Source organism: Sinohyriopsis cumingii, chromosome 6 (assembly GCF_028554795.1).
Source record: "Sinohyriopsis cumingii isolate HCF-2022 chromosome 6, ASM2855479v2, whole genome shotgun sequence".
Lineage (NCBI taxonomy): Eukaryota > Metazoa > Mollusca > Bivalvia > Unionida > Unionidae > Sinohyriopsis > Sinohyriopsis cumingii.
The window spans coordinates 111,774,856-111,790,284 of NC_142966.1; the positions used below are offsets into that span (position 1 = coordinate 111,774,856).

Consider the following 15,429-nt stretch of genomic DNA (forward strand, 5'->3'; position numbering starts at 1 on the left):
ATATGAGGGTTATCATCACCAGTTTCATGCAGACATACATTGACAAGTAGAATGAAATTGTTATCAATGAAAGTATCACTGGGCAACCAATCAACGTCAGCAAATTTTCGTATCCTGTTTGAATTTACCATATTAATTACTGAGATTGATTAAAAAATAATAGCAGTTTCGTAAATAAAATACAATGTTTTCACTGCATTTATAATTACGTTTATCAAAAGTACTATTCACAATTCCATTGAGCAAGTAAAACTAAAGTTAATTTTTATGATTATTTTGTAAATATGGCTAAAAAAATACTGCACATTAGCCTCGCATTCTCAAAGTCAAAAAGTCAAATGTATTCACATTATTCCAAGATGACACTTTGTTTGCCCTTAAGGTATACGTCATCATGTCAATCATCACACTATCAAGTGCATCTCCACTGTCCTGTTCAATGACATGAGCAATAACCTGGGCCTCAAATAAATTTCAGTGGTTGCATGTAATTGGCAGTATTATCATGCTATTTTCCATTAAAGAAGGCAGCAGTTTGTCTCCACTGTGCTTTGAGAATATCAAACCATGCTGCCATCTTCAAAGTTTCCTTCCTTTTGACCACTTGTCTGAGCTGCATTATGAGTTTGATTCAGTCTCAATAGAACTGTTGATATATGAAAAAAGATCAAAGCTTTGTTTACAGTTTGCCATCATTTGCTTTGTTTCAGCAAGAGTTTGTGATTCAAAAGCCCTTTTTTTAAGAATAGTGAGAGAATTAATCTTAAAACAATGCCATTAAACTACAACATGCATGCAAATGGTTGTTGGCATTTTGTGTGATTTCAATCAATTAAAATCGTATCTCCACTGTTCTCTGTGTCCTTTATGGAGAACAGTGAAGATCTGATTTTAAACAGATTGGTTTGAATTAGATCTCAGTATTCATTCTGAGTCAAAACAATGAATAATTTACCTAATCAGTCTATAACTAATGCAGTAGGCATTAAGCCTGTTTATTTGAGACTGTACGGAAGTGAGTTAGGTATTTTCACAAAATAGCTTGCTTTTTTTTCTTCTTTTTCTCGAGTGACGAAAACACAAAATTAAGTACTATGAATATGCATTTTTAAACCAAACCACAAAATTTGATAACCACAAATTTAAAGTGATTCAGTTACGATTTTATCCAACAAATCATAGTATTGGAAACAGAATCAACACAAGAGTTAAACAAACTTTTTATTTTTCCCATGAAATGTACAAAAAGATGATTTACATAGCATGATCATGTATGATTATTACTTTAAATAATCATGTAAGGGAGAGATATATGGGCTCTTAATACACCAATTTTACACCTCTGAAATGACAAAAACTGCCTAGGCCTACAATCAATAACACATCTGAATTAATTCTGCCTCTCCTGTAAAATGAACTGAGAGTAAAACTGTAGAAACAATGTATGCATGATATTGAATTTATTAACAGAATAAACTGCCACTTTGTGTGTTCATGTCTGCATGTGTGTGTGTTTGTGTTGGGGGATCTTAAAGGCTTGTATAAGTTTAATCTTGATATGTTTATTCATCTATAATTTGGGAAATGTTTGTCACCAAATGCTGGAAATATAAATCTTGGTTGAAATTTACCCGAGATTCCCTCACCCCAGCCCAATAAAATAATAGTTCACTACCAGTATATAGAGAAGTACAAAATCTGCTAAGAGAAAACAATGGTGGATGATTTAAGGACAATATGATTCATGGTCATAATGTACCTGAGCAAGGCTGGATTTCTTGTACCCTCATAAGTTTGCCCATAATTGTCATTTCTCAGTCAAAGAATAGGATTTTATATTTAAATCTTAAATTTGGTGAAAAGAGACTCATCATTAATCCAATATCAGACATGAGCTGTCAAAGGGCAGTGAAGTGGAACTGTTTAAAGAAATATAGATAGACAGTGGACACTAAATCAACACAGAAAAACCAGTACAAACAAAACCAATATAAATTCAAACACTAATCAAAATCAATGAGGCAAATGGACAGGACAGAGTTGTTTCAGTTAATGAGGCAAAGTTATTTGGGAATGTATCTTCCCTAAAGCAAAATGTATAAAAATAATTTCCATGAGATTTTACATTTTGGCTGAATACTGAATCCATAGCATTAACCTGACATGCTATTATATGTTCAGTCACATCAAAAATTGATTCAGGAAATCTAGAATGGAAGCAAGTAGACATCACCAATTTACATCAAGTTATTGCCACAATATCAGAGATATGACATTTTTAAATTAACTGTGTTTTAATTATTTAAAACAAAATCTACTACCCCTACTTTAATTGACAAGAAAAAGCATCATTGAAAATGAACAAAATACAAAATATATTCTTACTTCCAACATATTAACAACATAAAGCTAGCTGTGCAAGACAAGCTTTTAAAAAACAAGTAAACAATTCCAAACAACTGTTTGTAGCAGAAATGCTTGCCCATTGTTCACAAATATGTTTTACATATCAAATATTTGATAGATATAAAAGATGGAGAAAAATATAGCCACAGTAACACGAAATTTCAGATCCTACTCAAGTGATATTTTTTAAAACTTTCAAATGTTGAACATTCTGTGTTCTCTACTCCCCTATGTAATCCAAGGGTAGTGATTCGATCCAAGACCAGGCCTACTCAGTAAAGGTAATAAGCTCTCATTTACTTAGTAATAAAGCCACAAAATAACTAATCTATGATACGAGTTAATAAAGTTGTGTAATGCCTAACTTTATGAATTATGGAAAAATATAAATTTTCAGCAATAATTTTTAATGAAAATAAAACAAAAAATTATTTCATGGAAAGCTAGATCTTGCCTGTTGACTACTATGTTATATTATCTCCTCATGTGTGTCTTTCAAAAAATGTTATTACTGACATCAATAGCATCACTACAGTCTGAAAAATGACAACTTTGTCTTGCTCTCTGGTGATGAAGACTTAACAACAGTAATGAAGTATATAAAATTTCAGAAAAAAATCTGATTTTATGGGACAAAACTTTGAGACATTTAAAAAATGGCAAAGCTGCACCATATACACATACAATTAAAACATTTCCACCCACTTTCTGCATAGAAGTAACATACCACTTTCTATACTGTTTCAACTCACTGACTGGCAGACTTAAATTTAGTGCTGGATGACAGGTAAACCAATCACATTTTTTCAGAGAAAGGGTTTCATGAAAACCTCTTTCATTTGTGACCTCTGGTGCTTTGATGTAACCTCCCCCAGTGTTTAAGAATTTAGATAATGTTATCAAAAAAATTAAACACCAAGCTATAACATTGACACTGCCACCAGTGAAAGGTTGAAACCAACTTCTTGTTATCTACAGAATGCACAATAAAGGCCAAATGAATCTAAAACATACTGAGAAACTTCATGAAGTCAGTGATAATTATGGAATTATCAAAGATTAAACTGTTCATGAATACCGCCATCATTGCAAAGAATGGGCAACAATTCGCTACACTACTTTATCACCCATGGCTGCCTGTGTGGAGTCTTCCTCATTTTTTTCATGAGTATGCATGAACAAAAATAAAATCAATAAAACAATGCAAATATCTCCAACACATAAATGAAAGTGCCTCTTTAAATGTGAAATTTTTCTCTGGCTTATTTAACAGTGCTGAAAGGCCATGCTGGGTCGCAATGGTCATATAATTTTACTCGTACAAGCAATGACTGGTTAAGCAGGTTTTAACATACTATTCAGAAACAAGGAAATTGCAGCACAGACAGCCAAAGATGATTAGCGATGCAATATTAGGGTACTGTACAAACTTGAGCATACCATGTAAAGCTATCAGTAAAAGAATGCAAAGAACCAAGAATTAAAATAGATTCATTTTATCAAATGTTCCAGGTTGAATGGAAATGCACGACGAGGCAAGTATATTTCAAAATAGTTCTTCCGTAATATAACAAGGATTCAGTGGAAAAATGTATTTGCCTGTGACCACTATGAGGCAAACAAGAGATCCAAGTAAGCCTGATATCAACCCAATAGCATACATTAGTCAAACTTGTTAACAATAAAAAAGAAGAGAGGTGCTTTGGGTTGAAAAATGCCTATGTTAGTTTAATTTCCATTCATCTGTGACATGTTCAACTTTGTTTTTCCTCTGAGAAACTTAAGCTTGGCTAGAGGGTACAGTGGCGTCTTTTGTATAAATGTAAATGGTATATATGTTTGGATTCTACCTATCACATTTTATCTGGTATGGCAAAGCAGTTTTGGAGAAGGTCATTCTATTAGACAAGTATATCTGAAGGTTTCCCATCTTGCTGCTATGAGAGCCAGACCATTATTAGTGGTCAAGCCAAACTAATTTGGAAAGAGCAAGTCCTAAAAAAAAATCCATTACAACCATGTTTGATCAAAATTGGTATGGCTGTTCTGAGGAAAAAAATTAAAACAGATTTTTGTTATGTCTGCAATGGAAGCCACACAACTGCAAGGAGAGACATACATTTGATAGGGCACGCTCTACAACTTTTTCATCAAATCAGGCTCAGCCATTCATGAGCATGTGCAAGGAAATATTCAAGAAGACCAAAATAGGTTTTCCATTTGAGTTGCTATGAAAGTCCCATGACTGCTAGTTGAGCCACCCTAAACAAAAAAAATGGGTACATCATGTCATGATGACATTTCCAATTGATAGTGGAGCTACCCAGGCAATTTTTGTAGCACAAATCCCAAAGAACATTTCTACTAAGTGTGATTAAAACTGATCCAGCCCTTTGGATGTATAAAGTATGCCATGACAACAAGTTCAAGCAGTAGGGCAAAACCCTAAGTACACTTGGCTTTACAACCAGTTAAGCTAAAGTCTAGCCAAACAATCAAACTTGATCTACATAGACCACCACATCCAATCAAACTTGATCTAAACTGACCACCACATCCAATCAAACTTGATCTACATTGACCACCACATCCAATCAAACTTGATCGACATAGACCACCACATCCAATCAAACTTGATCTACACAGACCACCACATCCAATCAAACATGATCTACACAGACCACCACATCCAATCAAACTTGACCTACACAGACCACCACATCCAATCAAACATGATCTACACAGACCACCACATCCAATCAAACTTGACCTACACAGACCACCACATCCAATCAAACATGATCTACATAGACCACCACATCCAATCAAACTATCTCTGAACTTAAGGCACATTCTTCTGAATATGTTTTTTCATTAGGCAGCTTACAAAGCAAAATGATGTAAAGATTCATTCTTAAAGCCATCTTTGCTAGCCAAGGCTCCAATATGTTAACCTATTTATACCTTGGTAGATCGATCATATATTTCAGTGTGCTTTGTCCTGGCAACATCTATTGGATTGCACAAGTTTTCTCCCATTAGTAAGTAATTCCAACTAACCAATAATGTGTAACAGGACAGCATTGTACATTGGCTGAAAGAAGTTGAGGCTTCAAAAAGAAAACTTGCAAGTTTAACATCAAAAGTATGACTACATACCAGTGAGAAGCCATTACAGGTGTATTGAAGGAAAGGATGTATTTGTGCAAACATGCACTGGCAGTGGAAAACTGCTCATTTAGGAGTCCGTTCCAGTTGTGTGCTCCCCTTGTCTCAATAATACAGGAACAATGTTCAAATCTGAACCTGATTTTGATCGAACGCAGTGATCTGCCGCTGCATTAAATGAAATTAATAGACCTAGAGTACTGAAATATCTGACTGAGCCACCAAGGTGTAGATAGGTTAATACACTGTGTAGATAGGTTAATACATTGGAACCTAGGTTAGCAAAGAGGTCTTAAACCTGACTTCCCAAAATAATCCCTTTTTTCAACAAGTGTTTAATAAAATTACCCTGAAATCTCTGGTACAGGAAACAAAAACACTTTTTGTGCAACTAAACCAAAATTTGTTTAATCTACAAAGTTCTAGAAAAAAGCTAAACCTTATAGTGCATCAATACTAAGCACATATCTAGCCTAAAGTTTCAATAAAATCCTTCAAATGTTGCAAGTGAAAAGGCAATAATGAGCCAAGATCTCTAACTACCATGTATGCTCACTTATAAGTAGAGTTAGAACTGCAAACAACAAAGATCATGTTCTACTGTAGCATAATGCACCTGCAGATAAGTGTCTATGTTCTTTGTTCTACTGATTACTCCTAACAAACTGCACATACCCAGAGCTGCCAGCACATTATGAAATGGCAGATATGGGTCTGTGCAGTTTGCAGTTGGACTAAACTCATAAGCTAGTATATATGGTACCTAATTTTTTCTTGCAATTTATCAAGAAATTTCAGATAAAATAGTCAAACAAAAAATAGCATAATGGAAATGATATAGTAAATTATGTTTCTATAAAAATATTCACCCAATCACATTAAGGTTAGATTTCTTCTGCTACCAGCCCTCCTGTAGACGTGAAAATAAATAAAATCAACATTAGGAGAATAGGCAAGAGGAAATGAGTATCTGATTACTCCTAACAAACTGCACATACCCAGAGCTGCCAGCACATTATGAAATGGCAGATATGGGTCTGTGCAGTTTGCAGTTGGACTAAACTCATAAGCTAGTATATATGGTACCTAATTTTTTCTTGCAATTTATCAAGAAATTTCAGATAAAATAGTCAAACAAAAAATAGCATAATGGAAATGATATAGTAAATTATGTTTCTATAAAAATATTCACCCAATCACATTAAGGTTAGATTTCTTCTGCTACCAGCCCTCCTGTAGACGTGAAAATAAATAAAATCAACATTAGGAGAATAGGCAAGAGGAAATGAGTATCCATCCTCTACCTAAATGTACGTTGTAGGATTCCAACACAACCGAGTACAAGTGTATAAACCTGTGTAGGGATATACCCTGTAGTCTCCTGAACTTGAAAAAAAATCACAAAGAAAGGTTTCTTGGGCAAATCGAGGGCAAGCTGACTGATTCTACCAGAGAATGTGATTGTGTCAAGAATGTCATGGTCTGTCTGGGCAGCAACCAAAGGACCAATAAGATTCAACTTCAGTTTGTGAGGCCACGTCACACAAATAGAAAATGGAAAAGTGGACTGGACATGCCAACTGATTCCATGGTCTTTATAGACCTACCAACCCTGACGAGTCCGTCTAAGGCACTTAATTTTTTTCCGTAAGACTGACCAGTTTTCTGTAAGGTGTAACAAAATATCAATAACTCCTATTGTAAAGCTGGAAAACGTAATGAAAAGTTCGACACATCGACGATAAACATCATGTTCAACTGAAAAGTTTGTAAAGTACACACAGACTTTATTTACCACTAGTACAGTTGCACAAACTTTAGTTCCAAACTCTATGCAGCTCAATGGCTTATTGCTATCTCTCAACTTGACATAATTCTATGGAAATTCTTTTCCATTCCACATGACGATGGCAGTCATATCTCCCACCATGAGACATACTCCAATTGGCATGTGATGTCCAATAAACATAACTGTGTCCTTTCCAGTTTTTATTCACAAGAATCTGAATACTCCTTTTTATTCTTGTGTTGATTATTAACACTTTTCAAAAGCTTATTTACTCTTTCATCTTAAACACGTATTGCAATCTGGATGCCATTTTCAAAAATTCTATAATCGACAGTTTGACTATGCATACACCTCGCATGAACAAATAGCTGTAGTTTAAAGCGTCTGGGGATTCTGCTGTAAAGTTAATCTGGTTCCCTGATTAATTCCACTATTTCTAAGATGAAACCCGGATCCAAATAAAACATGGATGAACCAATTCTCCGGAGCTTTTGGCAATGATCATTTTTCAGTAGTTTCTGCTAGTATGCCATATTTTAAGGGTAATTTTTGTAAGACTTAACGGCAAAATTGTAAGAGTTGGCAGGTCTGTCTTTAGCTGAGATTGCATTAAAAGTCAAGGCAAAACATGCAGATAAAGCTCACATTTCATGAGCCAATATCATTATCAGTCATATCTGTTCCTGTGTGAAATCAGAATATAGAGAGCGACTCCATTTCGCCAGGATGATAATGCTTGTTGGGTTATGTCTTGTTATCCTGTTTTTTTCTTCATGTATATGGGAAGACTGGATTCTGAAGGAAGTAGAATTAATTCCCTAACGTTAAAGTGATTGGGTAATGAATCTGATGGAGAAACTTGCTGCGCATCTGCACCAACCACACAATTTTAATAAAATATTTCAAGCCGAGTGGGAGAAGCAATGATGAACAGAGTTCCTAAAAATCCCTTTTACCTGACAACTGTTCATATTCTACCAAATAACAGACCAAAGAAAAAAGTAAAACCTAACTAGACATCTACACCAGGGGTCTCAAACTTAAACCACCCGGAGGGCCATACGAGGAAATTTTTGATAGGCCTAGGGCTGCAACACCTTTGTTATCTCTCATGACACCTTGTGAAGCTAATCATTTTATGAGCCACAGGATACAGCTTGGCAGGCCAGATGGTTGAAACCCCATATCTACAGCAAACACATATCTTGCATAGAGGGGAAGCTTCAATATCCAACTGAACAGTCGACATTTGAGTGTTTCTGGGAAAGGTTCTAGTTCCATTTCCTCAGCCAACTACATACCCATAATGTGTTCAAGGTTCCTGCACCAAAATGATTTTTATTTTCCATGGGTTTTCTGGGAGACTTTAAGGAGAAAATGACAAATTTCAGAAGCCATTTTAAAAGTCTGATAGTTTGATTAAAGACACTATACCGCAGTTGAAGGCATATGTGCAAACCTTAGTATTCAGGCTCATCCATGGCTTGCAAAATTGTTAACTGCAAAATTGCAGTGGAAAAAATAATGTATTATCTCTTTAAAAAATCTTTCAATTTAACTTTTTAATATAAAATTCCAGGATATTTTATGAAAAAAAATAGTAATTTTCATGGAGGTTTCTAGAGTATTGTCCTTGAATTCAAATTCCACCTGGATTCCAGGACCCCTTTAAAAATCAGGAGAGTGCAGGAGCACTGTGTTCAAAGTGCCATTTAAAACCTGTCAATAACATATTTTAACAAGAACCACCTCTGAAAATATACATCTTTTTTTCTCTTTGTAAAATAAATCTATTATAATAGTTTGACAAATGGCTCATTTGAAAATACATATATACCAACTACATAAACTATATACAAGTAAAAGAAAGACCAAAAACAATTTAGTATTATTCATCATCTTTCACAGGCAGAATGATGTCTATATATCTAATAAAAAGTCTCTAAAAATGACTTGATCTCTAAGTCTGTCACAAAAAAGTACATGTACCTATACATACATTCAAAATGGATTCTATGTTGGCATTTTTGCATTAAGCTGAATTGTTTTTAAAAAGCAAAATATTGTGATTTCACACATTTAATAGCATCGAGTTCTCCAAGGATTTCCTCTGGATTTGTAAGTCAGAGATTTTCAGCTTTAAGAGTTCAATTTGAGAACACTATTGAACAAAAGACTCTTGATAACATTTCAACAAACTAGGATGTGATAAATACATTTAATGAATAAAAATACAACACAGTTATCTTCAATATTGGCATAATGGCAGTGAATGTGTGTTATGACAATGGGACTACAGTGTAGGCATTAGAACCGTATGCATCAAATAAAACAATACCAAAAACTGCATGCCTGCCAATTGTGTAACCTCTCCAACTGCACATGGTAAAATAGTTTTTGTAACCACACAATCAATTAAAGTGTCTCATGACTCAACTGCAAAGCATTACTTAGCAACGGCTGTATAACTGCAGTTGATCTACGAGTCAAGCACTTACATCGCACTCATCAGAAATCAATAGCATGATTTAAACATGTACTCAGTTTCAAAGTGGACCATTGAATGGTATCAATTTTAGTCACTGAAGTGAGAAGACATGGTCATTAATACCCAAATTCTTGAATACGTCTCTAAAATTGCCCTTCTTTCAATGACCATTCACTGTATGATGGGATTTTTAAGTTATATTTCTACATATTATTAAATCCTAAAAAAAACTGGCAGGACAAATAGTGTCAAGAATCTGTAAAAAGTTACAGATTGATGATTAGATCATCTGAACCCATCAACTATCACTTTTCATCAGCTGGGGATATCCGTCTTTCTTTTTAACGGACAAAGTCATTTTCACATGCCTAGCAATGTTGTATTGTGTTGTTTAAAGTTAAACATTGTGTTGATACACATCATGTAGTGGTTCTTCTAGTATGCTAAAGAGCAATAGGTGTTCACTTATATACCATTTCTATATTTTACTTTTCCAGGAAGATATCTTAACAAAACGTTATACAGTTTATGGCACATTTGTCATCCATAACATTGTTAGGAGTTGTGTTATTATAAAATATGAAGGAATATTTTAATCTGGAGCTTTTTTAAGTTTATAAAATATACTTTTCCAGAAGGTAGTTCATTATAACACATTTATAATTATACAGAAAAATGTATATATCAATATTTTTTAAATCATTGGCATTTCTGCTGGAATTTTGTTTCCAAGCCAAGAGATGATCATCATTTTTGTACATTATCACTGTATCCAAGTTATCATTAATAGCTGAACCAATAGTTCAATCAATAATTGTATCAGTATCACTGATTAAATAACAAGAGATGCGTTTGTCAAGCCACCATTTTTTTAAAGCTAGAAATTAACATGGCACTAAATCTGAAAAAGAACTTTAATGTTGGTAACAATCTAGAGTGCAGGTCTGACAATAATGATAGGGTTGCAATGCAGTAAAAATATTAAAAAGAAAGTTTTAAACACAAAATTCTTTTATAACTAATTATGACAAACCTCAACTGGACACTTGGTCATTTAGCTTTTATGACCAACCTTTGATTCTTTTGAATCACTATGACACTACTAATGGTACCCACTAGTACAAACCAGTAAAATTTCATCCATGGTTACTTTTCAAATATTATACAACTTTATTAAAATATCGACAAGTCACAAAAAAAACTGTTCGCTTTCATATTTTGTAAGCAGAAGCTAGGAACTCAGGGCAGACATGTGCTGACTGGCCTCCTGGGAAGTCATCTTGCTCTTCAATATCTGTATCAGCTCATAGACCTTTAACGATGAGCCAACTTTCATGCCCGTCAAGTTCACAATCATCTCCTTAGTTAAGGACAAGAAAGTCTTGCCATCAATACTCTGCAAAGAAAGCAAAGAATTACACATTAAAAACAGGTTTTATGAACATAGAATGTATATTATTTCCTAGAATGTCAGTAAGACATATGACATGATGCAATAACTTTCAGCATTACAGTTTTGTTTCTCACATGCTTAATCAAACTTTTCTTGGCCTTCTTCTGAAGTGGCGGCCTTCAGCTTGTGAGAAAGAAAAACTGGACACTGAAAAGGTCACATTATTATCTTAGCTTGCATTGTCACTTCTTTGACTTTATCACAGTATTCAATTTTAAATATTTACTGGTCAGTTTCTTTTGTAAGATAAATAAGTCATTCCTGCAAATAAATTCTCCAATTTTGAACCATTAAAAACAAACACAGGAACTCTGTGACTACAGAGATGTTTAGCATCAGCAAGGATCTCTGATGGAAGCTGGAGTGGTAGTCATGCTGAACCAGATTTCTTGTGTGGCTCTGTGACATCACCACCAAATGAGGGTGTGGTTTTCACTGTAATGCCAAAATGAGGCTTTCCCAAAATTTTGAAAAGTGATTCGAGTCAATGACAAGATTAAATGATGTAATACATCACCCAGATGAGATGATGTTTCATGTAAACAGCGACAGTTTCAATGACTGATCGAGATATGGCTCCTGCATCAGCACCCGTTTAAAAACTGATATTTAAAGAAATCACTTTAAACTAAGAAAGAATTTCTGTTTGAACAATCAAAGACAGTACGTTTATATAAGTTTTCAGATAGTGGAACATGTTTCCATAGTTTCGCTTGACCAAAGCATCTTCTATTGGTAACAGCTCTTAATGAAGCAATTTACCATTCAAACAATTTCGTGACAGCCTCAATTATCCCTTCTGACTGAATCGGCTTCATTGACAAGGTTTTAATGGCATCAATATATTATACTTATGTTCATCACAAATTTAACTACCCATAAAAATGTTTTTAAAAAAAATTTTTAAAAAAATAAACAAATAAATTCTACCCACAAAAATAAATAAAACCACAGTAACTTTTATAACTGTAAATAGGACAATCTTTTTAATCCAGCCTCAATGAATAAAGCAATTTTTCATTGGCATATATTTTCTTTTATCAACGTTTTATAAGCTGAGATGGAAACTTGTCAGGATGATTATCAAGAATCCTAGTGCAAATTTTTTATAATCTAAGTAGCCTTTCTAGAATGGGTAGCACATTTGTTAAAAGTAACAATGCCCTTCCAAAACTGGTTGCACATTTGTCAGAAGTAACAAACTTCTATACAGTCATACTACCTCTTGTATTTGCCCAAACATACCTGTATAGTTATTACCAAATTATGGTCTGAAGGTAAACAAATGGGCCAAAAATAATGACTATAAATATTTGGTTTTCCTCACAAATTATCAACATCTTCCTTTCCCATCATTTCTGCTACCATTTTTCACAAATTAACTGTCTGAGACCTATTTCTTGATATCTACATTGTTCTTCACATAGAGAAACAATACAATAGTCTATGTATCAGTTTATTTCATTCATGATGAAGTACTTTTCTCCTCACAGAAACTGCCAGTTCAATACTGTACCTTCCAAATTTATTTTTCTTGGAATTTCAATCAATTCATATTGCAGAATTTTCAATTAAAAGTGTAATCTGGAATTGTTGGCATCTCTCTACTAGTCACAAACTTAGTGCATCATATTAGCACATATCTGCAAATACTAGGTATATTTCAGACTGCACACTGTGAGTAACAATAAAATTCAAGAGCAACCTAAAACAGTGACTTGCTGTTGCATAAATGCACCATTAGATCAGGGTCACTGTTGTTTTGTTTAATTCACCACTCTACCAAACTGCAGAGACCCAGATCTGCCAGACACATTGTGCAGCAGCAGAACAGGGCCTATGCAAATATATGTGGTAAAACATCCATACTAGGAATATTTAATAAACTGCACCTGGTTGAAACCTGAAACATTATAGTATGCATTTCCAGATTTGTAATTTCTGATTTAAGTGCCACTTAAGAATAATCTTTCTGTGCTAAAAAACAACTTGTTTGAGACGAGCACAATTCTCATAAAAAAATGTTCAAACTCACAAACAGTCACTAGATATTCCTTTAAACCTATAAATCGTAAGTAGCAGAAAGTGGTTTTAAAAATCAAATTTTTAGTGGAAACCTTATCCAGTAATATTTGTAGCCCTGCAGATTCTTCCTCTAACATATCGAAAATAAAACCACCATAAAATCCATGTATTTTTTTTTAAAAAGTGATAATAAATTCTTACCTTCTTATGGAAGGTATCTAAATATGCACCACAATCATTATATTTCAGAAACTGGCAAACATCTAGCACAGTCCACTGCTCAGGACTTATTGTCTGATGTCGTTGGGTTAAGTACAGAGTGTGTGTTTCACTTCCTGTGTTGGACTGATTCACTGCCTGACTAGCTCCTTGATTTAGAATGGTTGTGGAGTTGACTGGACCGATTGCCAGACCTTTGGCCATCATATTGGACTGTGCCTGTGTTAGCATCCCTGGTTTCGTTTGGCTGGAAGTCATTATCTCCAGGAGAGCACTCTGCATGACAGGAACGGGATTTGATTGCATAGTGGCAGAATTGGACTGCGTAACAGTCACAGATCTTGCATTAACAATGAAGCCTGAATCCATGGGTTCTTCTTTGACATCTGGTGGCTCAATTTTGACTGCAAGCAAAGTTAAGGTATGAACAAAGTAATTAGCCATCATAATATACAGGAAGGAATGAGAAAAATGTTAATATTCAAACATTTAATCCAAGTATGATTATCATAAACTGGTAACGTGACATAAACTTCTGAAAAGATTATATTCTGTTTGCTATATTCAAAATGTATCTCTTGCTTCTGTATGAAGATTAACTTTAACTTATTGACCCTTCAAAACTTTTAGATTACAACATTTTCCTGTTGTATTTCCTGTCCAATACTTGTTGCCATATTGTACAAAAATTTCCAACTGATTTCACAATATTTTGGGAAAGGAATTTTAAAAAAAGAATAGTATATGATTCTCAAGAAACATTAGCACATATTAAGGTTAGAAATTAACTTCCACAACCTCTCAAATCCAGCCCTCCTAAAGAGGTAAAATAAAGTTAGTCTCTCCCACCTATAACCATACAGATGCTCAAATACTATTAATAGGCTTCAGGTTCAGCGATACACAAATGAGGATTCATGCATTCGTAAGGACGTTTGGAGGGCTGAATCATAATGTCACTGGACAATTATTCATTCAGAAACATAATTCATGATGAAAATTTCCTTTCTCTAATGAATATATTACATGATCACATTAACATTAGGAGACCAGGTAATAAGAGGAAGAGGAAGTGCTGAGCATCCAACCTTTGCCATAGTTCTCCTTCAGAGGATAACAGGACTTGTATCCTCATCTGACAGATATTTAAACAAAACTACTTTCCTCATGGGCACCACATCTGAGAGAGAAGCTAGTGACACAAAAACCACAAACCTTACACAAAAAGGTAACAAGAAATGAGTGGTATTTCCTTATGCTAGAAAATGTTCAGGCAAATTTAGTGATTTAGTGAAAGTTATAAATTCAATGTTAATTATAAGATTGTGCTGCAGTTAAGTCTGGTGGTCTCCTGGGTAGCCACCAGATGACTCATCAGGTTCAATTCTCTTCCCTGCAACACTAGATCACGAGGAAATTTGATATGGTTTATTGCACATGCCAGCCAACAAATTCAATGATGTCCTGACATGAAACATTGAACTGAAAAGGGAAACACACAGAGATGGCTCTAATTTTATGAGCAGATATCTGATCGTGTGAGATGCCCAAGTATGCTGAGTAAAAATCAAGGACGGTTATCAGGTGACAACTCAGTGACACAAAGGTTTCAATCATTGGGCATGCTTATCTGGCATCCTAGCAGCAATTTTGAAGAATTAAGGCATCCAATCTAGAACATGTTCATTGAAAATAAAAAAGCTTCATGTTCATATTGCACCTTCCAATAAACCTAATAAATACCTGTATACAGACAGAAACAATGAAGGTCTTATAACAATATATCATTAATTCGTTCTGCCAATTCCAAAAATATGAATTCCTTAAACATATTTTACCAAAATAATAACTAAACATTAGTCACTATGTGTTATCTGCTTC

The 15,429-nt window shown here is 34.3% G+C and overlaps 1 protein-coding gene across 4 annotated transcripts in view; it reads right to left on the reverse strand.

Moving 5' to 3' along the window:
* Nucleotides 1–1,208: 1,208 nt before the first annotated feature.
* The window catches only part of LOC149797726 (MBT domain-containing protein 1-like), a 77,651-nt gene continuing 63,430 nt past the window's right edge, over nt 1,209–15,429 (reverse strand). For all 4 annotated transcript variants that reach the window (XM_089962659.1, XM_089962660.1, XM_089962661.1 and 1 more), the window contains 2 exons: nt 13,531–13,952; nt 1,209–11,247 (listed from right to left, as the gene is read on the reverse strand). In XM_089962659.1, the coding sequence (XP_089818785.1) occupies nt 11,083–11,247; nt 13,531–13,952 (587 nt within the window). In that variant the 3' untranslated portion in view covers nt 1,209–11,082. The remainder of the gene's footprint in view (nt 11,248–13,530; nt 13,953–15,429) is intronic.